The 21,297-nt window shown below is 57.1% G+C and overlaps 5 protein-coding genes across 5 annotated transcripts; 3 read left to right on the top strand and 2 right to left on the bottom strand.

The window, feature by feature from the left end:
• Positions 1-1,639: 1,639 nt before the first annotated feature.
• EX895_001345 (uncharacterized protein) lies at positions 1,640-3,445 on the top strand (the record flags this gene model as incomplete). The annotated part of the gene is made up of 1 exon (XM_029881944.1): positions 1,640-3,445. The coding sequence occupies one exon, from the start codon at positions 1,640-1,642 to the stop codon at positions 3,443-3,445; it is 1,806 nt and encodes a 601-aa protein (XP_029741545.1).
• Positions 3,446-3,828: 383 nt separating this feature from the next.
• On the bottom strand, positions 3,829-7,110 carry EX895_001344 (uncharacterized protein; the record flags this gene model as incomplete). Its single annotated transcript, XM_029881943.1, has 1 exon — positions 3,829-7,110. The coding sequence occupies one exon, from the start codon at positions 7,108-7,110 to the stop codon at positions 3,829-3,831; it is 3,282 nt and encodes a 1,093-aa protein (XP_029741544.1).
• Positions 7,111-9,030: 1,920 nt separating this feature from the next.
• On the top strand, positions 9,031-13,751 carry EX895_001343 (uncharacterized protein; the record flags this gene model as incomplete). The annotated part of the gene is made up of 2 exons (XM_029881942.1): positions 9,031-9,058; positions 9,148-13,751. The coding sequence occupies 2 exons, from the start codon at positions 9,031-9,033 to the stop codon at positions 13,749-13,751; spliced, it is 4,632 nt and encodes a 1,543-aa protein (XP_029741543.1).
• Positions 13,752-14,138: 387 nt separating this feature from the next.
• Positions 14,139-18,122, bottom strand: EX895_001342 (uncharacterized protein; the record flags this gene model as incomplete). Its single annotated transcript, XM_029881941.1, has 1 exon — positions 14,139-18,122. The coding sequence occupies one exon, from the start codon at positions 18,120-18,122 to the stop codon at positions 14,139-14,141; it is 3,984 nt and encodes a 1,327-aa protein (XP_029741542.1).
• Positions 18,123-18,906: 784 nt separating this feature from the next.
• Positions 18,907-20,601, top strand: EX895_001341 (uncharacterized protein; the record flags this gene model as incomplete). Its single annotated transcript, XM_029881940.1, has 1 exon — positions 18,907-20,601. The coding sequence occupies one exon, from the start codon at positions 18,907-18,909 to the stop codon at positions 20,599-20,601; it is 1,695 nt and encodes a 564-aa protein (XP_029741541.1).
• Between the last annotated feature and the right edge of the window lie 696 nt (positions 20,602-21,297).

The raw sequence follows: 21,297 nt of genomic DNA, 5'->3' as shown, positions 1-21,297 counted from the left end.
GCCGGCTCTCTCCGGTCTACGCTCACAAGGTGGCGAACTTGATGCTTCGTGGCTGTAGAAGGAACCCGCGTCGCTAAACATGGGCTCGATCTTACTTCGCCAGCTGTTCTGTCGTGAGCACACATTATTAAAAAGGACCCTGGATCCTTCATAGGCCGGACAGGCCAGCATTCTTCCAGACGAGGCTAGTGGCGGTCACTTGTTCGCATACCGCCCGATTCATTGAAGGTTATTGTCACCAAGCAATGCTCACGTTGCAAGCTAAACCAAAGATTTTTGGGATATCAACTCACCACACTGTGAGGTGACGTCGCTTCGAACGCGGCAGATCTTCCTTATGCAGGTCGAAGAAAAATTCTCCGAAAACGGCGGATTTTTTCGAATCCCGACAGCATGCGCGGCATCCCTTTGCACCCTGCGAAGAAGGGTTCGGTTTCTAGCGCAGCAGTCCAAGATGCGCCTTGGAAGCGACATCCATCAAGTGCGCGGCGAGAGAAACCAGAACCGGAAACATAGTAAGATCAACGAGGTGTGCGTTTGGCCCCACTTGTTTGGGCAGATGCGACTGAGTGACTCCGTTCCACTCCTCTCGGATTTAAACATCAAAAGGTCTGCTTGCATGACTCAGTGCCCATCCGAAACAAAGTTACACTCGGTCCGCTCTCCGCTTCTGACTTGATTGAGGCTTGGCATACGGAGTTGGGGTGGAACTGTCGACGTTCTTGTCAAGCAGAAGAAAGTGACTGCAAGTGAAGCTGCCCTCGGAAATTCCAAAGAAGTCTTTGCGTGCTCGGACGCGGCGCGCAGTAGCCAAGCATAGCCTGCGGCGAAAGCTCGGTGGGAAACGATACGAGGCAAACTTTAGCCGAGCTGCACAGATCATTTATGCTTGGCTTGACGTCTCTGACCTTCATTCTGTGCACTGAACTTTTTCAAACAACAAGCTGTGACTGAATATCACAAGAGACAGGACGAGGTTTCGGGTTTGCATCGTTTGGTCAGACACGGAAGCAAAGCCGATCGCGTTGCTTCGCGCCCTCCTCTTTTGCGAGCTGTTACGCTCACCTTCCCTCTCTCTGCGCCTCGGTCTGACTGCGGAGAGGAAGGAAGCGACGCTCGGCATGAAAGGTGCGCAGACAGGGGGCCCAAAGTGCCAACCCAACAGACTGCTTGCGTAGGGTGTGATTGGTCCTTATCCCCGTGGGCCTCTGGACAATGGCAGCGCCAGTGGCCGGAGCTGCAGCAAGGAACCAGATGAAAACATGGGCAATGCGGATGTCGTGGGAGAGAGAAAAACATGAAGTTGGCCCCGCAATGTGATTTGCCAGAGAGAGAGAGAGGAAGGAGAAGAAGGGGATAGAACGGGGAGAGGCAGAAGGTGAGGTGAGGAGGAGCTGACCTCAAGACACAGACGCAACAAGCATCCCTTCTGCGCTCCTCTGCCCTTAGCGGTCCATCCGACTCCTTGCTCCGCTAGCTCTTGACTGTCGTCCCGTACAAAAAGGTCTCGGTCCACGTCCGCTCCTCTTCCTTCCTCCTTTCCACCTTCTCTCGTATCCGCCTCCCTCGGTGTACGGGTACCCAGCCTCATACACACTCCCTCTTGACTATATCGTTGTAGTCTTGAACGATCGCCATCATGGTCCTCAAGGCTTCTTCCATTCACACCAACTTCTTGTCGAGCGGTGAGCAGTACAACACTGCTGACGCTTCGACTTCAGCCGCACCCGGGCAGACGCAGGACGGCACTCAAGTTGCTCCGTCGCGACCCACTCAGTCCCGCAAGAACAGCCTTTGGAGCCGCAAGAGCCGAGAGCAGCCCCGCAGGGAAGTCGAGGTGCCCGAAGGTGCCAAGGATGACAACATCATCCTTGTCGTCTGGGACGGTGTCAATGATCCCGAAAACCCCATGAACTGGTCCATCGGCCGCAAGTGGCTCACCACTGCTCTTCTCTGCTCCATGTGCCTCTTCATTGGTCTTGCCACCGCTGCCTTCTCTACCGGTATCGGTCCCATGGCTCAGGAGCTGGGCGTTTCCAACGAAGTCGGCCAGGTCGGTATGCTCCTGTTCAATGGAGCATTCTCCATCGTCCCCCTCTTCCTCGGCCCTCTCTCGGAATTTGTCGGTCGCAACCCCATCTACCTGGGCTGTTATGCCCTGTTCACTGTCTGGTTCATCCCTCTTGCTCTCGCCAAGAATATCCAGACCGTCTTGGTCGCGCGATTCCTCAGCGGCGCCTTTGGTGCTGCAGGTACCACTATCATCCCCGGTACCCTCGCCGACATCTGGAAGACCAAGGACCGCGGTTTGCCCGTCGCCCTCTTTTCGCTTGTCGCCGTCGCGGGCACTGTTGGCGCCCCGCTCTACTGTGGTTACATTCTGCAAGAAAAGGGTTGGCGATGGATCCAGTGGGTCCAGCTCATTGTCAACGGTGCCGTCGTCATCCTCGAATTCTTGCTCCTTCGTGAGACTCGCGGATCGGTCATTCTCGCTCGCCGCGCCAAGAAGCTGAGGAAGGAGACCGGTGACCAGCGATACCGAGCCCCTTCTGAGCTTGAGGCCCCTTCGCTCAAGGCATTGCTGCACGCTTCGACCACTCGAGCTGCGCTTCTGCTCGTATCGGAGCCCGTGGTCTTCTTCTTCTCGCTCTACATTGCCTACGCCTGGGCCCTCATCTTCGCATTCTTCGCCGCCATCCCGATCGTTTTCCAGGAGATCCACGGCTGGGGCGTCGGCAACGGTGGTCTCGCCTACATTGGCCCTCTTATTGCCTGCTTCCTCGCCTTTGGTCTTTCGTTCCACGGCAAGTACCTCTACGACCGCGCCCAGACTCGCAACAACGGCGTCGCTGTTCCCGAAGCGCGTCTTTACTACGCTGCGGTCGGCGGTATCCTGGCCACGATCGGCATGTTCATCTTTGCCTTCACCTCTTACAAGCACGTTAACTGGATTGCACCCGAGATCGCCCTCGTGCCCTTGGTCATGGGTATCTACCAGATCTTTGAGGCCATCCAGAACTACCTTGCCGATGCCTACGGGTCTGAATACGGTGCTTCCGCCATTTCGGCACAGGGCTTTGTGCGCAACGCGCTTGCAGCATCGTTCCCGCTTTTCTCGACCCAGATGTTCCACAACCTTACGGTGCCCTACGCTGGGTTGTTGCTGGCGTGCTTGCTTCTTCTCGCGGTACCTCTGCCGTTCGTTCTGATCAAGTACGGCGCTCAGATCCGTGCTCGTTCCAAGTACGCTGCTTCGGACGACACCGAGGAAGGCGGTCCAGTCATTGGCGCGCGACGCGGCGATGTCGAGAGCAAGGTCGCCGCGACCGATTCGAGCAACTCGATCAACACCACTCGTGCACCCACGCCCACGCAGGGTCTCGAAGACAGTTCGAAGCTTAGTGAGAAGACGGAGAAGATTGCCACCGCTGATGCACAGGCCTGAAGTATTTCGTCACGCAGACGAGGCTCGTCCTTTGGCCAACATCAAACACTCGCTGCTTACACCCACAACACAATATTATACCTCGCGCAGCCGTTGACGCTGATTCTGCGCCTCATGACTGTCGACACTGCTCTCTCTAATGTGCCATTTTCATCACATGATCGCTTTTGCTTTCTCAACCTCTGCTGCTGCTGAAGCCAATGTACGAGCCCATCTTGTGTACTATAACAATAATGCAAAGCATCGTTCTACTCGAAGCTCGCGTGGAAGCTTGACTGAATAGCTCGAGATGGAGATGCAGTCATGTCATTGCGAAGCGATCAGCGATATACTGCAGTGCACGAACGCGAAACAGAGAGGTGAAGTTGGTCGATCACTGTCGTTTACTTGATCCTCCAGGTGAACAGGAACCCAGTGAAAGCGGCGAGTCCAACGAACCAGAAGCCCAGGTGATAGTTGAACGGCCAACTATGGCTATCGGGCCCACCTTCGATCCCCTTTGCCCAGATCAAACCGCCGATGATAGGCCCGACAAACCTGGCAGCACTCGATGTCGTCTGCGCCAAGCCATTGGCCAACGGCGTCAGATGGGGCGGCGTCATGGCATTGATCAACACGCTCACCGCAGTAAACGCACACACATTGGCCAACCACCTCAACGACGCGAAAAAGATCATCCCGCCCATAACGAATCCGTCGGTCTCCGGGTGCAGCATACCCCTCAAGAGCGGAAACAGCGTGTAGCAGGGCAGGTAGATCGCCGTGCCCAAGCGCAGCATGGCCAAATGCGACAGCTTGCCCTGCGGCGGTCCGATGCGCGGGTAGAAGACGAATTGGAAAATAAGCTGACAGAATGCCATCGCCGAGATAAGTTGGGCAAAGTGTGAGGCGGTGAGCCCAAGGCCTCCAGACGGCTCGGGCGTCACGAGGAAGGCCATGAACACCTGGTCAAACGTCGACGAGTGGAACGCCATCAGTCCGTAGTGCGCAATGATCGCAGTAGGGAGCAGCGTGAAGAGCGATACTGGTTTCCCGCCGGCTGCTGCGGGGTTGCTTGGGGCGAAAGCCATCATCGACTGCCGTTGCGACGCAGGCGAAGACCCACCGTTTCGTCGTTGCCCGGGCACAGAAAGGCTGTTGCGGTTCGAGTGGGATTCAGGGATACCCGCCAGCGTCGGATCCCACGTACTGTCCGCTCGACCCTGCTGCGCCCCAGTTGACGCAGACGCACCCAAAGGACCAGCCACACCGTCGATCGATGGCGACAGCGGGCCGCGGTGCGCCGGCGAGAGCATCGGACTCTCAATGCCAGTGTTCGCATAGACACTCGGCACTCTCGTACCGCTCGACCTTCGCATCGACCTCGGGCGCGACGAAGCGTGCGATCGCCCGGCATCCGAAAAACCAGCCCGGGACAGCTTGCGCTGCGCAAAATTGAGCGGTGGCAGGTGCCTGGGCGCCAGCAACGACGATCGCTCGTGCGGATCCTGCTCCTGCTCCTCATCCTCTTCGTCGATCGAGTTTTCGGCTATCGAGTCCTCGAATTCGCTACCGTCCTCGTACGACGCGTTCTCCAAATCGTCTTCATCTTCCTCGAACACGTCCTCGTACGCCTCATCGCCATTGATCGCAGCAGCGACCCACAGATCCGAGATTGTAAACACTGAATCGTCCTGGGCCAGCAAAAACCTCTGCGCAAAGCTGAGTCCCGGGCGTTGTCCGATCTCTTCAAAGTCCGGAGCGTAGTGGTTGGTCGAGGAGAACGAGTTGCGGCCAGCCGTCCTGCTGTGGGCGAACGACTCGGAGCGCGGACCCACACCAGGACGCTCGGAAGCTGGTCCAGGTGCAGCCGAGGATCGCGACATACGCCTGTCATACCCGTAGGCCGAGCCGCCGCCGAGGATGGCGCGCTGCCGCTCTTCGGTGCGCGAAAAGAGGCGCTGTCTGCGTGGTAGGTGGTCGGCTCGCGAAAATTCTGAGTCGTTAACGGTGGTGTTGTTGTGCGTGATGATGGTGCCCTCGCTTGGGACGGGAGAAGGCGGGCCGCCCGTTTCGTAGTCGACCTGCTGAGTGAAAGTACGCGGCATCTTGCTGGGGCCATGCCCGACATCGGGCGTTGAGTGGCCGCTCCTACTGCTGCTCTGGCATGCGTTCCCAAAATTGCGTGACAGGCTGAGATCGGACTCTCCAGCACTGCGTGCATTGCTGAAGTAGCCGCTGATGCGCTGGCCTGCAGACCGTCCGAAGCTGCCGACTTGGTTGGCAGCCCTCTCGATATCGCCCTTCTCGGGCAGTTGGATGGCACCAGTGCGAGGGCCGCCGTCGTAGCCGATGAAGAGTGTCAAGAAGGAGCCGACGGCTGTGAAAGCAGCGGCGACCAAGCAAGGCAGCAGGTAAGGATAGTCGCTAAAGAGCTGGCTCTTTCCAAACAGTCCGGGGAGTTTCTGTACGGGATGCTCGAGCAAACCTCCGAGGATAGGGCCAATGATACCGCCCATGCCCCAGCAAAAGCCCATCTGTGCATAGGCTCTTCCCTCGTTAGTTTCGTCGGTAATGTCACGAATGGCGCCCTTGGCGACACCGACGGCACCATTGAAGAAACCCTGTGCGAGGCGGATGAAAATGGCTGTGCCGAGGTTCCGGGACGTACCAAAGAGCATCATGGTGACGGCATTGCCGAGCAAAGAGATGGCGAGCACGAAGCGACGACCGCGCTTATCGGCGACCGAAGCCCACATGAGCGATGTGAGAAACTGAGCGAAAAAGAAGCTGGCCGAGACGATACCTGCCCAGAAACCCACCTCGCTCTCTCCGCCGACGCCAAAGTCTTCGATCATGAAGAAGAGGAAAGGACCGGCGACACCGGCGGAACTGAACTCGCCAAAGCAGACGAGACACAGCACGATAAAGGGCAAAGCTGGGATGGGGGTCGAGTACGGATCCGACTTGCCGGTAGGCAGCAAACGCGGAATGGAGGGAGCTTCGGCAGAGGCTATGAGGGCGTCGATGTCGATGTTGCCGTCGTCATCCCCATCAGCGCCACCAGAAGGAATCCCGGTGGTGTGAACTCGACGGAGATTCCTGCCGCTAGCACCGGCATCGCTTCCCGCCATACGTCGTGGAAAGACACCCATGGAGGCGCGCTGGATGAAATTTTGCCTCTGTTGGATACTAGGAGCTCGTCGCTTGAACGACATGCTCCGAGGATGGCTGGAACGCTGGGCAGAGGTGGCGACACTGGGACTCATGCTGGGTGCTCTTGCACGTGACTCGGCAGGCGATCGCGGCAGATCGTCGTCATTCGGGGTGAGCAGCTCGGTGCCCGTGCCGAGATATGGCGAAGGCGGCAGGTCGATCTTTCCTGGACCTGAAGCGCGGTACCCTGGGCGGGATGTGTTTGAGGGGGATGGTGCAACGCGCGGCACGCTGCCGTAATCCTTGACCATGTCTTCTGGTGAGGCAGGTCTGCGCAGCGGATCTGGCGATGGCTGTCTGTCGATGCTCGAGGAGCCGATAGCGGGTGGGTGAGGAGTCGATTTGGTGGGGGAAGTGTCGCGCGACGCTCGAGGTGACGGATGTAACTGGGCTGCGAACTGAATGGCTCTCGGACTGAGCGGCGGATCGGATGGTGTGAAGGGAGAACGGAGCGGATCCTTGTCCGTCATGGTCGGCGGCAAATATCAAGGAGGCGCAGCTTCCCCACTGGCGATGTCGCTGCTGCTGCTGCTGAGAAAGTGGGCGGCGTCAACGACACGCTGCACCCTAAAGTGATGCAAGCGAGTGGGCTCGCTGCGACCGTGCTGTACCGTAATGCACCGTCTCTGCGGTGCTGCAATGTGCTGCAAATGGTGAATGTGAACAAAGAGAGAGAGAGGCGGTGGGTTGCGGTCGAGGTGCTAAAAAGAAGGGTTCAACAGCTCGGATGAGCCGCTTCAACTCAGACGTCAGCTCGATGACGGCGGTGCATGCTGCAGATCTAACCAAACCGAGCTGTGCCAGAAAAGTGTGATGCAGCCTCAAGAGTGTAGCCTGCAGCAGCCGCCGTTAACTTCAAGCGGCTTCTCTAATCGGTTGTAATTTCTCGCGCGCTCTCTTTCTGTCTGTCGCCCGCCACAGTTGGAACTTCTGTGTTTCTTTCTCTTCACGTCCAAGCCGAGGCTGCTCGGCGAATCGTACACGAACACACGCACGCACGCACGCACACACGCGCTAGTGAGCAAGCAAGTATCAGGGCTCCGGAAAAGAACAAAACGAGCGAGCCCCTTCCTCGGGCCGCGTGATCAAAGACCGCTCGTGTTTGGTGCTAACTTCAGCTAACGGAAGCGAATCCCTCAAGTCAGGGTGAGGCTTGTACACCCTCGACCCTAGCAAGTTCCTTGACCAGACGGTAGGAGCCAGAGGAGAGCTTGACATGCAAGGTGTGGTTGGATTGGCTTGCGGCGTTTCGGTCCACAAGAGGTGCACACATTGAGGCGCTAGCGAATGCTCTTCAACGATCTGAGCTGGGTTGTAGCCAACTCCGAGCTCCGGCCTACTACGCTGCGCTGCGCTGTCAAAGGCGTTCTTGAACGGAGGCGATCCGTTCTCAGACGGCAGCGCGAGTCAACAAGCTCGGGTCCACAACTGAGACCAACAAGGGGGGCCTCCTGAGACGGACGCCAGCTCGGCTTCGGACGCCTTGGCATTTCCATTTTGCGCGGTCCAGATATGTACAACTTCGTAGTCCATGTCTGCATCTGCGGCCATAGAATCTTGAAAGCACCGCAATCCGTCCGATCTGCGAAGTAAAGCAAGATATCGCCTAGTCAGTACCGTGGTGGGTGACCACTCGGGAAGTGCTGCAGATCCTTTTAAGGCTTCTTTAATAGTGTTACGCCATTAAAACGAACATGTTTGATTCGCCAAAATGCATCGCGAAGTAGAATCATGTGGAGCAGAGAGCGACTCGACGCGAAGCACGCATCTTTACGCGCTCGTCTCTGTGCACTTTTGGAATTTTGGTGGGACGCGAAGCGAAATGGCAAGCCTGAGCGAGCTCGTGTTTCAAGCTCGAATGACCTTCTACAGTGGTGCATCAGCGTCGAATGTTTCCAAGTCACGTCGTGTGCTGCTGAGTTTTGATAGCGGTCCAAATCCTCATCACACGCTTCGTCATTCCTCATTCCTCATCACCATTGCCATCGCCATCGCCATCGCCATCATAGCCATCCATTCTCCACACCCCACGGCACGCGTCCTTTCCTTCCTCGCCTTCACCATCTCCTTTTAATTCACTGCCTCTCTCACTTTCAGCATTGCATTTCGCAGCACTTATACTTCATCCTCGATCCTGCCCAGATACGCATTCACCAGCATCGCGTCACTTCATCCAGCCTCTCTTGACCGAAGGCACGCTTGTTCAGATCATCTGCCTCTGCTCGCTCTTCTGCACTCATCGCCACCCTCGCCCCCAACGCTCGCTCATGAACCCAGCCTGACTCGTCATTCGCACGTGACATTGCACTGCTGCCGCCGCGACACCGCACACGCATTCGTCGTATCTCCAGACCGAGTCCACGCGCAGGCATCGACCTCGAGCCGGCGCCATGTCGAGTCACGGGCCCAGAATGGATGGTGAGTCTTCGATCAACTTGCGACACGCCCTGTGCGAGCATCATCGTATCAGTACTGACTCCTTTCCTCTTGCTTGTTCGTTCAAAAAGTCAAGGTCCTGTATACCTTGGACTCAAGTCCAAATCACACCATGGTGGCGCGACTCGGACGATCCATCCCTGTCGAAGTCATCATCCCCAACATGACCCCTCCTTCGCCACTCGATCCTTCGGGTAGCAATTACCACCACTCGCCGCCGCGTCAGGTACGCTTCGGCCGCATTGCACTCAAGACCTGCCTCGGCGCCGTCTGCATGGCCAGTCCAGAACTGTTGCCGGATGACAAGAGGGACTACATCATCTACGCTGTGGATCCAGAGGAAACTATGCGCGCCAACCAACTTTCGTCTCCTAACTCTCGCGCGAACGCCTCTTCCACTCGCTCCTCCTCCTCCTCAACGTCGTCGCGAGAGCGGATTGATGCCAGCACCAGCAAGCCCATCTCCAGTCCACCACGCCCAAAGGATGCTGCAACCTCTATCCTCGTAGGCAAAGGCTTTTTCAACTGGGCATTGGACGAAGACGGCGAAGGTGAGACTACCGTCACCGGTCGCGTCCGGTCCGATGGCAGGCGCTTGCGCTACGAGAACGGCCGCGAGTACGAGGAGGATATCAACGTCCTCGAGGTCGTCATCAAGCTCAAAGAGTCGCAGGCGAGAAGCAAGGACAAATACTTCAACCTCGTTCGCGGCTTCTCGTCTGGCTCGAGTTTCAGCGCTAGCTCCACCACCAGCTCCAGCTCTTCCTCTCACAATCGCCCCGCTCACCGTTCCCCACTACAAGACGACGTCTTTTCACCAGCACAGCGCTTCCGATCATCGCGGCACATCGAAAGCGACTCCCATCTGTCTTTGCAATCTGAACCCGACTATCAGACCTCCTCTTCCTCTTCCTACGGTGCCATGGAGCGTCAGATCCGCAGGCCTGCCGCGCGTCCTTCACCTCGTTCCAAGCCCGCACCAGAAAAGCCTCTCGATCGCACGGTTTCTCCCCAGATTGCGAACCAGTCTCTGGTTCCTTCACCGAGCCTCCCAGCGCTGGCCTCCTTCTCGACTGCAGCATCGCCTCCAGCCACATCAGCAGCCTCTCCGAGTTCTGCACTCTCTTCATCGGCCTCGAATCCGTCGACGGTCCAGCTTCTAACGATCCTGCACAGCCTACAACAAAGATCCTCCAAGTCGGCACCAGAACCAGCGCAGAAAGCGCAGCTCGAAAGCCTTCTGCAGCAAGTCGCCCAGGTCTTTGGCAACGCGTCCACCTCTTCGCCAGCTGCCGAACCAGCAGCAGCAGCATCGGCAGCAGCAGCAGCATCGGCAGCAACGACAGCATCGGCAGGCCGCGCTTCAATCTCTCCAATTCTTTCTACGCGGCCCTTGGACAGCATCCCTGTACCCAATTCTCGATCACCCGTACCGCCGTCCGAATCGAACTTTCCCGGCAAAGAGAACCGCCTCACCTCTGATACCTCGAAAGACTCGCCACATACGTCATTCTCCGACTCGCGACGTCAGTCGGCTACGTCTCCGTCCTTTGATGAGCGGGAGGCTACCAGTCCTTCCTTCCAGCAGCGCAAGGAGTCGTCGGATTCCGCAGACCGCATCTGCTACAATTGCGGAACTGATGTGCCCACCACTTGGCGAATTCTCAAGCTTCCTGCAGGCAGCACCGTCAACAACCCATCCGCCGAGAAGGGCGCCGGAGGTGACGGTAGCAACGACGATTCAGCCGAGCCAGGATGGAGACCCCGCTATGCAGGCAACGAAGGTCCCATCGAGACAGATAGCGAAACCAGATGGTCGGCCTGCAATCCATGCGGTCTCTACTATCTCAAGTGGAACAACTCACGTCCAGAATATGTCTGGAGAAAAGAGCACGCCACCCAGGCATACCGCGAGCGAAAGGCTCAGGCGGAAGCCGCAAAGCGAAGGCGTGACAATGGCGACCAAGCCGGGCCTAGCAAACGACCGAAGATTGCCCAGTCAGACGTCGATGCAGCGTCGCCTCGCACTGTTGACACTCCCAGGAATGGCAACACAAGCCGAGCATCGTTCGCCGACGGCGTTGCCTCGGATGAGTCCATAGTTTCACCCAATTACGATGCTGCAACACCCGTTTCCAGCTCCGGGCGCAAGTCAAGCATGCCACGCACGCTCAGCGAGGCGTGTCATCGCGATGCGGAAAAGCTCGAATCCCAGCGCAGCAGCAAGAAGAAGGACAAGGAGAAACCCTTGTGCAAGAAGCAAGCTGATCGCGAGTATGTGCTCGACCCCAGCACGGGCAAATGGCGCAGCAGAAGGAGTATGCGCGAGAATCCACAAGGAAAGCGACCCGGCCGTCCAAAGGGATCCGTCAAGGTGCCACAGAATGGCAAGCCAATGTCGAAATCATCGCCGATCCCCGGTGGCAAGGATGACAAGGACACCTCGACGCCGACACATCAGTACTCGAACGCATCCTCGTCGAAGGGTGCTTCAGCGTCGGGCTCGTTCAAACAATGCGGCGACAACATCGCGAAGCCGCATGCGTCGGAGCACGGACAGGCTTCTGCTTCCAGTCACATCCAGCAGGACCTCGAATTCCGCGCACCCATGCCACCTCAGCTGGGTCGACAGATGTCTTCGTCACGCACGGTCAACTTTGCCCAATCGAGTCCCGTTCGTCCTTCGATGAACGCCAGCTCGATGCAAGCCGACGCCATTAACGCATTGCATCACTTTGGATCAGCTATGCTCGCCAGTCCTTCTCGCGATGTTCGATTCCGAGTGCCAAGCTACTTGATGAACTCGAGCCCTGGCACCATGCTGGACACGCTCATGAGCGAGGCAGACTTTGATTTCGAGGAACTCGGACCTCTGGGACCACTGCAGACGCCTGGCACCTTGCTGGGCAACATGGGCCGCAACGGCCAGCACACTCCACAACGCCTTCGAAGGAGTCCTCGCAAGAATCCGCACGGCACCATCTCTGGCCAGAATCCCTATGCGTCGCCCTCTGCCAAGCGGTCTGGCAGCCCTTCTCTTGGACGCGACATCCGCACGGGCCGTGGCTTGGTTGACTCCAACGACTCGCCCAGCGGCCGATCCGCTGCTGCGTCGTCCTCGAACAACGTCAGTCCTGTGACGCGCAGTCGCACACGCTCGGGCCAGAACGTGTTGCATCCCGCCCTGTTTTCGTCGAGCGATGGACCGGCCAACGGCAACGACAAAACGAGCAGCAACGTCACTTCGCCTGCATCGCCCTTTGAAAAGGTCACTTCCACCAAAACCGTGCGTGGCGCGGCCAAGATCAAGTCCAACACCACTTCTGCGCACAACGGTGGCAAATCGCACGTATCCTCAAAGCAGAGTCAGGTGGAAGCGAGTGCACGACGTGATCGATCTGCTGAGCTAGAGGCGGACGAGGAAGACAACGAGCCCGGGGCCCAGTTCGTGAAAGGACCATACCGCAAAACAGGCTCCACCAGTCGAGAAGGATCCGCTGGTTTGCCGTCGTGCCCTGCCTCGCCCAGTTTGGGCCGTGCCGCTCGCAAGCTGGCACGCAACCTCAGCAGCGCCAGCACGCAGTCTCTCCTGCAAAATGGACCCGCCAAACTCGCGCAGCTCGACTTGCCGCCTAGCAGCCCCATGTTTGACCATCCTACGAGCCGAAGTTCGACCAGCACGATCGAGGTGGACGGCTGGGGAAGGACTCCTAGCATGCGAGAGATTTTCCCGACACCGAGCGATCTTGACTGGCCAAGTGACGCTTCGCCTGCCGCTTCTCAGTCACCGGTCAAGGATGAGGGTGCCCTCAGCAACGACAAAGCAGAACCACTGGCTTCAACCGTAGCGGCGAAAGAGGTGACGGTGCCTGTACCTCAAGCTCTACAGACGGCGATTGTCCGCCGAAGGCCGTTGCCAGCGACGGTGGAAGATGGGTCTTCATCGGTTTCTGGATCGTCTCCTGCTTTGTCAGATGACTCGCCGGAGGCGTCCAACGGTAATCTGTTTGATTTGCTCGAAGATCCGTATGGCATTCTTGCTGCTTCTGGATTTGGCATCGACGCTGACGGAGCGCTCACCTCGTTGGAGATCCCGGTCAACCCTGCACAGACGAGCAGCAGCAGCAACAACCACCAGATGACGCCAACGTCGACGGCAGCACAGGCGGCACTACAGCCAGCAATCACGGCGGACAACTTCAAAGAGATCCAGCTGCACCAGGCAAAAGAGTTCGGCACGCACTTGAGCGAATTTGGCTCCTCTGGCGGGGTGGGGATTGCAGCGCACGTTGCAGGACACAGCGGGACGGCTGCTGCGGTTCAAATCGCTAACGGTGCTTCTTCCTCTGGCGCCAGTGGCGCATCAAACAGCGGAACGGTGGAAGGACTGGACGCGAGCTTCTTGGCCAGCCTTCCACCGGAGCTGTCCAGCATCTTTGCATCGCCGAAAAAACCCATCCCTCCGCAGATCATCGAGATCCTCGCGAGTCCGAGGAAACCGCGAACGAGAACTTCGTCTTCCCTTTCGCCGACTAAGGGCGGCGCGGAGCTGGTCAACTACGCACCGGGCACAGAGGGGCAGATCAGCACGGGTGACGATCAGCAGGACTTCTCGGCGCTGTTTAGCAATCCGGACATTCAGGCGCTCTTGGCCGAGTTTGAGGCGAGTGCGTGAGGAGGCAAGCCGCTTGTCCAGGATCGGCCTTTGCTATTTTTGTGTTTCGTTCTTGCATGCATAGCAAACTCATTCGTCCGCATGTTTCATGTGTCGTGCTCGTTGGCTCGTGTGTCGATCTTGAACAGTGTCTTTGTTGGAAAGTGTAGATCCTGAAGGGTGAGTTCACAACGCCATGACTTAAGTTAGCGCGTTCATCAACCATCAACAGATAGTGTACGAGTGAGGTTGCAAATGCAAAGTGGTGCTGGTACAAAAACGGGGTCTGGGAAGTCAATACATGCGATGCAAAGGTATAAATGCTATGCGTCAGAGATGGTCACGCTCCAATCGTTGATCCCTCAGCTCGAGCTCTGTCCCCATCCAGGCTCGCTTTGCTTACATCCGTCATTCAGCAAACGCCGGAACAGGTGTCGAGACGGTCGACATCGCCTCCACATTATCCGTCGAACCTTCCAATGGATCCCGCCCCTCAACGACAGGACTCGGCAGATGGAGGAGGGCAAACAGCGGCACCAGCCCCACCGACGGGCTCGTCCTAATCGCCTCTCCGCTCGGGCCTGCCTGCGTCGTCACCGCCTCCTCACTCAAGCCTCCTCTCTCATCCACTCCATAAGGAATCATCTCCGGAACACCACCCCCGTCATCCTCCTGCGACCAGGTAGGCTTCGACATGGCCTGCTGAGGCTGTGCACCCGTCGCACTGACGTCCATCGAGGCACGGATAGCGTTCAGTGACCCAATGCTCTGTCTATGGCTCCTCTGAGGCCTGGCAAGATCCGCAGCGGACATACTGCTCCAATCGATCTTTGGCGGCAATGGCGCTCCGACCGATGATGTGCTCAGGAACCTCCCCCGATACCTCCGCTGAGAGGCACGGATTGTTCCAGGAAGACTCGAGATGGACCCTTTCATCGTCGCCGCCTCCGGAGCAGCAGGCCACTGCAGACCACCTCCAAAATCGGAGCCAGATGCTTGCGAAGACGTGTTGGATCGAGCAGACGGCGTGCGCTGCATCCTGATATCTTCGTATGCTGCAGGCAGCGGCGCTTCTACGCCCTCGGGCTGACAATTTTTGCTGTCCGATTCAGCATTGTCGACTACAGTGCGCCAATCTACTGCCGAAGCTGAAGGCGTATTGCCGGTCGACATAGAATAGCGTCGACTTGTACTGCGCGACTCGACCTTCCAATGAGACCAACCCGACGAAGCAGCCGGACCCGCCGACGTGTCTGTCGCATGATCCGGTTCTCTCCGAATGATCTCTGATCGATTCGAATCGGCTGCGCCACTCGGAGCACCACTCGACGAAAAGAGCGAAAAGGCAGTCCACGAGTCAAAGCTACGCCGTCTGTCCGCTTTCGTCGTGGAAGCGGCCCCGTTGGCAAACACCGTACTGCTGCCCGAGTGGCTCTCGACAGCTCGCGTCGACGGCGACCCAACCACACGAACGTGGACACGGCTATTACTCGACGTGCTGCCGTTACTACTCGTCCGCTCGAGTCGGCTCCCCGTGTACAGATTACCAGTCTGCGATCTCTTGATGGTGCGCACAATCTGTGGCCTGATCTGCACGTCGTTGTGCGTAGTCGAGCTGGAAGAAGACGAAAAGGTTCGCTCGCGCATAGGTAGACGACGACTCGGGCTTTGAGAGGCCGCCAGCGACGACCGCCTTTCATGCGCATCCAGTGACGTGTCCTGCAACAGACTGTTGGTGTCCCCGTCTTCGCTCAGCGAAAACACCGAGGTGGGCCGCGGTTGTAAGATGCGACTGTTTCGGCGCGAGGATACGCTCGCAGGCAAACCAGGCAGCTTGAAGCCTTCCGCCTGTAATCTCGGGCTAGCTTCAGACGTTGCGTACGCAACATGCTCTGAGGACGCGTCACCATGGCGGAAGAAGTATGAGTTGCTCTCGCTTGCAGAAAGATGTTCTGTCGATGTGTCAATGGCAAAGCTTGGCGAGAGCGGCGAGTGAGGCGGTGTAGCTGCAGCAATACCATTGCCGTCGTTTGCTGAAGGAGAGCGTACCATGAGCATCGTGGCTTGCATCGAAGACGATACAGCTGGCCCCTGATGAGAACGGGATGAAAACGATCGAACAGGAAGTCCATCGATGACGCTAGAAGAGCCCGACTGCACGTGCGATCCCCTGCGAACGCCATCAACAACGATGCTGCTGCTCGATCTGCGCCGGCACAGTCGAAGCGGGTCGCTCCTAAGGTAAGTGATGACGGCATCGCATGTGACGAGAGCCCATTGCAGATCGGGCGAGGTGGCGGTGTCGGTGAGCTGGAAGGTACGTGCGTAGTAGAGCATGCTGATTAGTCGACTCGGCCTCGCACGCACAAAGACGTAGCTTAGGATCGGCAACAAATCGTCGGTGCCGAGTGGTGGAGGCCTTTCATGTGCAGAGGATGCGCCTCGGCTGGAAGAGGTATGAAGTCGCTCGGCTGCGCGGCCGATCTCGTCGATTGTAGCTCGGAGAGTCTGCAAGATCTGAAGCGGAGTGCGCCGATGAAGCTCGCTTCGAGCGGTCCCATCGTTTGCACGATGCAGAGGCGGCGTCGCAAGACCCAACTCGTTCCGGGTGCGGTCCGATACGCCGGACTGCGCTGAGCGAGGAGCCAAAGAAGCGCTCTGATGCAACATCTCTCTTAGCATCGCGACGTCGCCAACAGAGAGAGCTTCGTCTAGCTCTGGTCCGCCCTCCTCGTTCAGGCCCTGGGAGAGAATGTCGATTGCAGCTTCGAGTCGAGATGGCCGCTGCCTCAAGGCCAGGTTTTGGACGTCAAAGTCGGAAAGAGTCACGTTGAATGCATTGTATGCACTGAGCACTTCGTCGGCGACGAGGTCGGCATCCAGGAGTTGGTCTTGAATGGGGCCGTACATTTTGGTGTGAACGAGACCCATGACGACATTTTCGAGAAGCGACTTGATGCGGTGGAAGGCCTCGACACTGAGACGTGCGATGTGTTCAGAGCCAAGACGCTCTTCGAATGCTTTCCAGGCTTTGAACCAGATGCCGCGGCGGATGCGGTGAGCATTGTAGCTGTCAAAGCCTTTTACGTAGACGAATGAGGCGGCAAACTGGTGCGCTGCTGAGAAGAGCATCTGAAATGCGTTGGTGAGCGCTTCGGCAAGGCGACTCGACGTGGTTGTCGGACTGGCCAAGAGAACAAGATCTGTAGCGAATAGGCGTTCTGGTGTGATGTGATCGAGGATGAGAGGCGAGATGGAAGTATCGACATCGTCATCGCCCTCTATGGGCTCGGCAGAGCGTGAAATGTCTTTCCAAGAGGTGTGTTGTAGATCCGAGGTGCCAGGGCTGTGGGTCCGACGATGAACGATGGGCAGATTGACGGAGATGACACGCACTTTTGTACTGGGCGCGGGCGTCTCCGTGGAAGAAATATGAGCTCGACTTGCGACCTCGAAGCCGGACTGATTAGAGGCAGCGACGACGGGAGCAGCCGCTGGAACGGTGCGGTAGATGGTCGTCTCGGCTACAATGGCGACTTTCCTCTTGACTGTAGATGCAATATTGGAGGTCGAACCGGTCGACGATCGATCCTCTTTTGAAATCGGTGCATGTAGGGTCTCTGTGATGCTGACGGATCGTTGATCGGATTCTATGGTGGCAGTGAGTGTGACGTGATTCCAGTCGTATGGATCTCGGCGGCTTTGCGGTTGTGTATGCAAGCTAGATGGATGCTTCAAGGATCGAACGGAGACGAACTGATGCTTGTACAGCTTGGAAGGAGCAAAGGCGTGTAGGGCAACAAATTGGAGGTCTTGCAGATCGTCTGAGCAGACTCCACCATGTTGGGTGAGTGTGCGAGCCAGGGGAATCACAGCGAGGCTTGCGATGTTCCAGTCATTGGACAGCTCTGGATGTTGCGAAAGCTGAAGATAAAGTGGATTGGAATCGAAGTCGTCATCGTCGTCAACTGGAGGGGCAGAAGTAGACTCGGGCGAATCGCGAGCCGAAGAAGCGGAAGTGTTGTTTATGTCGATGCTTGGAGAAGTGATGTCGAGCGCGCTGAAGGAGCGAGGCAGACGTGGTCGCGAGGTGTCGTTCAAGTGAGAGTGGCTGGCATCGATGGCCAGAGATCGTCGACGCAGAGTGGCATCGGTGATGGGGGCAGAGACGTAGTCGTTGAGGTGCTGGACAGTAAGCTTTGTGGGTTCAGGTAGACCTGGGAAGGTTGACTCGGTGGCCGGAGATGCCTCTTCTGGGATGGAGTGGCGGAGATCGAAGGTGGACGAGGTAGGAAAGCGTGGACGGGTAGAATCCTGGCGACGTGAAGACGAGGTGTTGGAAGCCCTCTTGCGATGGGAAGGGGAAAAGAGCCTGGTGAAAGCGCTGGCCATGATGGCGCCTGGAAGCAATCAGAGCGAGGACTGATCGGGCAAGAGATGTACCATGACCGCACCACGACGCTCTCGAGAACCGTACAATCAGGCCAGCAGCGAGGTCAGCAAACAAGTTGAAAAGATATCCATGAGTCGAGGTATTTGTCCGCGGCGTGGTTGCAGCCGTCCGTGTTTCCAAGGCAAACCCAGTCGGAAAGAAGGCAAGTGCGGGTTAAATGGTGGTAAGGAGAAGACAACGAGAGAGCTGACGGGTCAGAAAGCGATCACAAGGCGAGTCGATGCGATTGTGTTTGAGTGGCCCACCTGCATATCACTGTCTACAGTCACACACACAGCCCGGCTTGACGCGAAAGTAACACGCACGCACCGCACGCCCGTACGCATGTTTAAAGCTGCAGCTCGTCCTTGACGTGCATTTTTGGTGCTGCCGAGAGGCGGCTCGGCTTCGACGCGAAAAGAAAGCTTTGGTGAGTTTTCTTTTGGACCCTGAATTTCCCGTCTCGCTGTCACCAGAGACTATTGAGCTTGAGGACTGAGCGGTCAAATTGGAAGGACTGCTGCGCATGTGGAGCGGAAAGAAAGATTTTTATAGCAAATGAGGAACTAGAAACACAAAAAGGGAAAACAAAACAAAAAAATCATGGCAGCAGCGCGCTTTGTGTGCAGCTTGAGCGTTTTTACGTCGCTAAGAAGGTTTGATCGCCAACTCGCTGCTCGGTTTTCCCTACCCACAACATTGTCTTCATCATCAGCGTACAATTCTCTGAGTGGGCCGAACACAATGGCACACGATCATTCACCAGCAGCTAGCACCTCATCGAGCGCTGCTGCGAAGCCATGGCTCAAAGTGGTGCCGGTTGACAAGCTGGCATCTTCATCGCGTCACCACCTTACACTGCGCCATCCGCTTACACAGGAGTACCACTCGCTTCTCATCTTTTCGTTCCCACCTCCCACTTCCAAACCATCTACAAGCAACTCGAGCCCGAGTATTCCAAGCTCGAGCGTACCAGGCCATGACACTTACTACTGCATGGAAGCCACCTGCCCACATCTAGGTGCCCCTCTGGAGAATGCCACGATCGAAGCCAACGACGCCGAGTTCGACGACGATATCGAAGATATGGTCGTGGTCTGCCCTTGGCACGAATACGATTTCAGCTTGAGCACCGGAGAATCATCACACGGCATCTCGGCTTGCGTCTACTCGTGTTCAGTTCGCGACGAAACACTTTACATCCAAGCGCCAACTCCGTCCAGTCTGGCTGGAGATCAAGACGGTCATAATGCATCTGCCAAATGGGAGCTCGTCGAGCTGCGGCCTGTCAGCGAGACTTCCCCTGCTGTAGCATCGCGCCAAGATTCTGCTCAGTCGCTGCACCAGCAAGCAGCGCTCTTGTCGCTCTCCTCGGCAGTTAAGGAAACCGGACCAAGGGACTCGGTCCCTTGTGAGATTTCGCCGTCCATCAACGGCGAGGATGGAGATGCCTCGATCGTACCGCCTTCGCCCATCCCAAAGACATTGGTAGAATGGGCTGTGCTTATACTCAATACGCCGGACCCGGTCAAAAAGGTAGCTTACACTCGTTTGGCTGCCAGGGCATTCCGATCGGGCGAATGCAAGGTGATCGGCGGAGGCAGGTGGAATACGAGTGATGCTGCAGCAGGACGAAGAGAATGGATTATCAAACCACAAGAGACGGCACCCGAGCGGCCACCACGGATGAAGGAAGAAATGCGAGTTCGACCGGGTCAAGAAGGCAAGCGTGGTCGGGGTGGTACCGAGAAGAGCCGCATCGCCATCTTGCATTCGCTCGCCAACATTGAACAGTGGGCAATCGATCTGGCGTGGGACATCATCGCACGCGCTCCCCAACTGTGCGCTCAGTTCTTTGGCAGTGGCGATGATGCGAATGCAGCCACGCAAAAGATGCCCTTGCAGTTCTTCAGTGACTTTGTCAAGGTGGCCGAAGACGAGGCCAAGCATTTCTCGCTGCTGACCAAGCGTCTGGAGGAGATGGGCAGCTACTTTGGAGCACTGCCCGTCCACCACGGCCTGTGGGAGTCGGCCATGGAGACGGCACACTCGCTCACAGCCCGGCTCTCGATCATCCACCTCGTGCACGAAGCACGTGGCCTCGATGTCAATCCCACCACCATCAAGAAGTTCGAAAATGCCAGCGATGCGCAGAGCGTCGAGACGCTCACGGTGATTCACCTGGATGAGATCACGCACGTCTCTGCTGGACATCGTTGGTTGACGTGGCTCTGCAGCAATGCACGACCGCCTCTGGATCCTGTCCAGGTGTTCCGGCGCGAGGTGCGCAAGAACTTCATCGGTCGACTCAAGGGACCTTTCAATGCCGAAGATCGACGAAAAGCTGGATTGGACAAGGAATGGTACGATGACTTGGTGGGTGAGAAGGAGAGCACCTACAGCATGGGTGTCCGTCGCAACGAAGTGCCTGGCGGTTGAACGAGATGAGATGGCCTCGGATCGGGGTTGCCCTTCTTCTTGTTTTCTTTACCTGGAATGGAGATACTGCAAGCGAAGCCAGTCTCTGTGGTGATAACTTTACGCCATGCATACCACTGCTTGACTGTCTGGTCAAGACAATACTGAGCGTCTGTTTGCCCTCTTGAAACGTGACCATCAGTGGGCATCAATCGGTCCAGCCGAGCTTGGTTACAAACAGACAAGAGTGTGCGGCTTTGAGCCGAGGCAACACCGCCACCAGCAGCAGCAGAGCCTAGAATCTCACACAAACCTTGTTTCGCGTTGAAAGGCAAAAGCGGCATTCATTGTATTGCAAAAGGGACTCGATTTTGTAATGCGGTGGTGCCCTGCAGAAGTGGTTGAGATTCGCATAAGAGGCCCGAGAACGAAGGCGAAGTCGCTAGGAACAAAGCGGCGGTCCAGAGTCGTCTTTTTCGCCTTTTCAATTGATGGCTGAGCAAGCGATCTCATCGAATGACTCTGCAGCACAAAGACACAAGTTGACAGTCGCAAATCGCGGAAGCGCTTGCCGGAGCGAGAAAAGATGAAATACGTCAAAAGTGAGCTGATGCCATAATCGCAGCCGACAGGCAGCAGCAGCAGCTGCTGCTGCAACAGCCGACACACCGAGCGAGCGTGGGGTAGAGAGAGACCACCGATAATCCAATCGTCTTT

The sequence above is a fragment of the Sporisorium graminicola genome, chromosome SGRAM_11, assembly GCF_005498985.1.
Source record: "Sporisorium graminicola strain CBS 10092 chromosome SGRAM_11, whole genome shotgun sequence".
NCBI lineage: Eukaryota > Fungi > Basidiomycota > Ustilaginomycetes > Ustilaginales > Ustilaginaceae > Sporisorium > Sporisorium graminicola.
The sequence above is the reverse complement of the archived record's forward strand: the minus strand, read 5'-3'. Positions and strand labels throughout refer to the sequence as shown.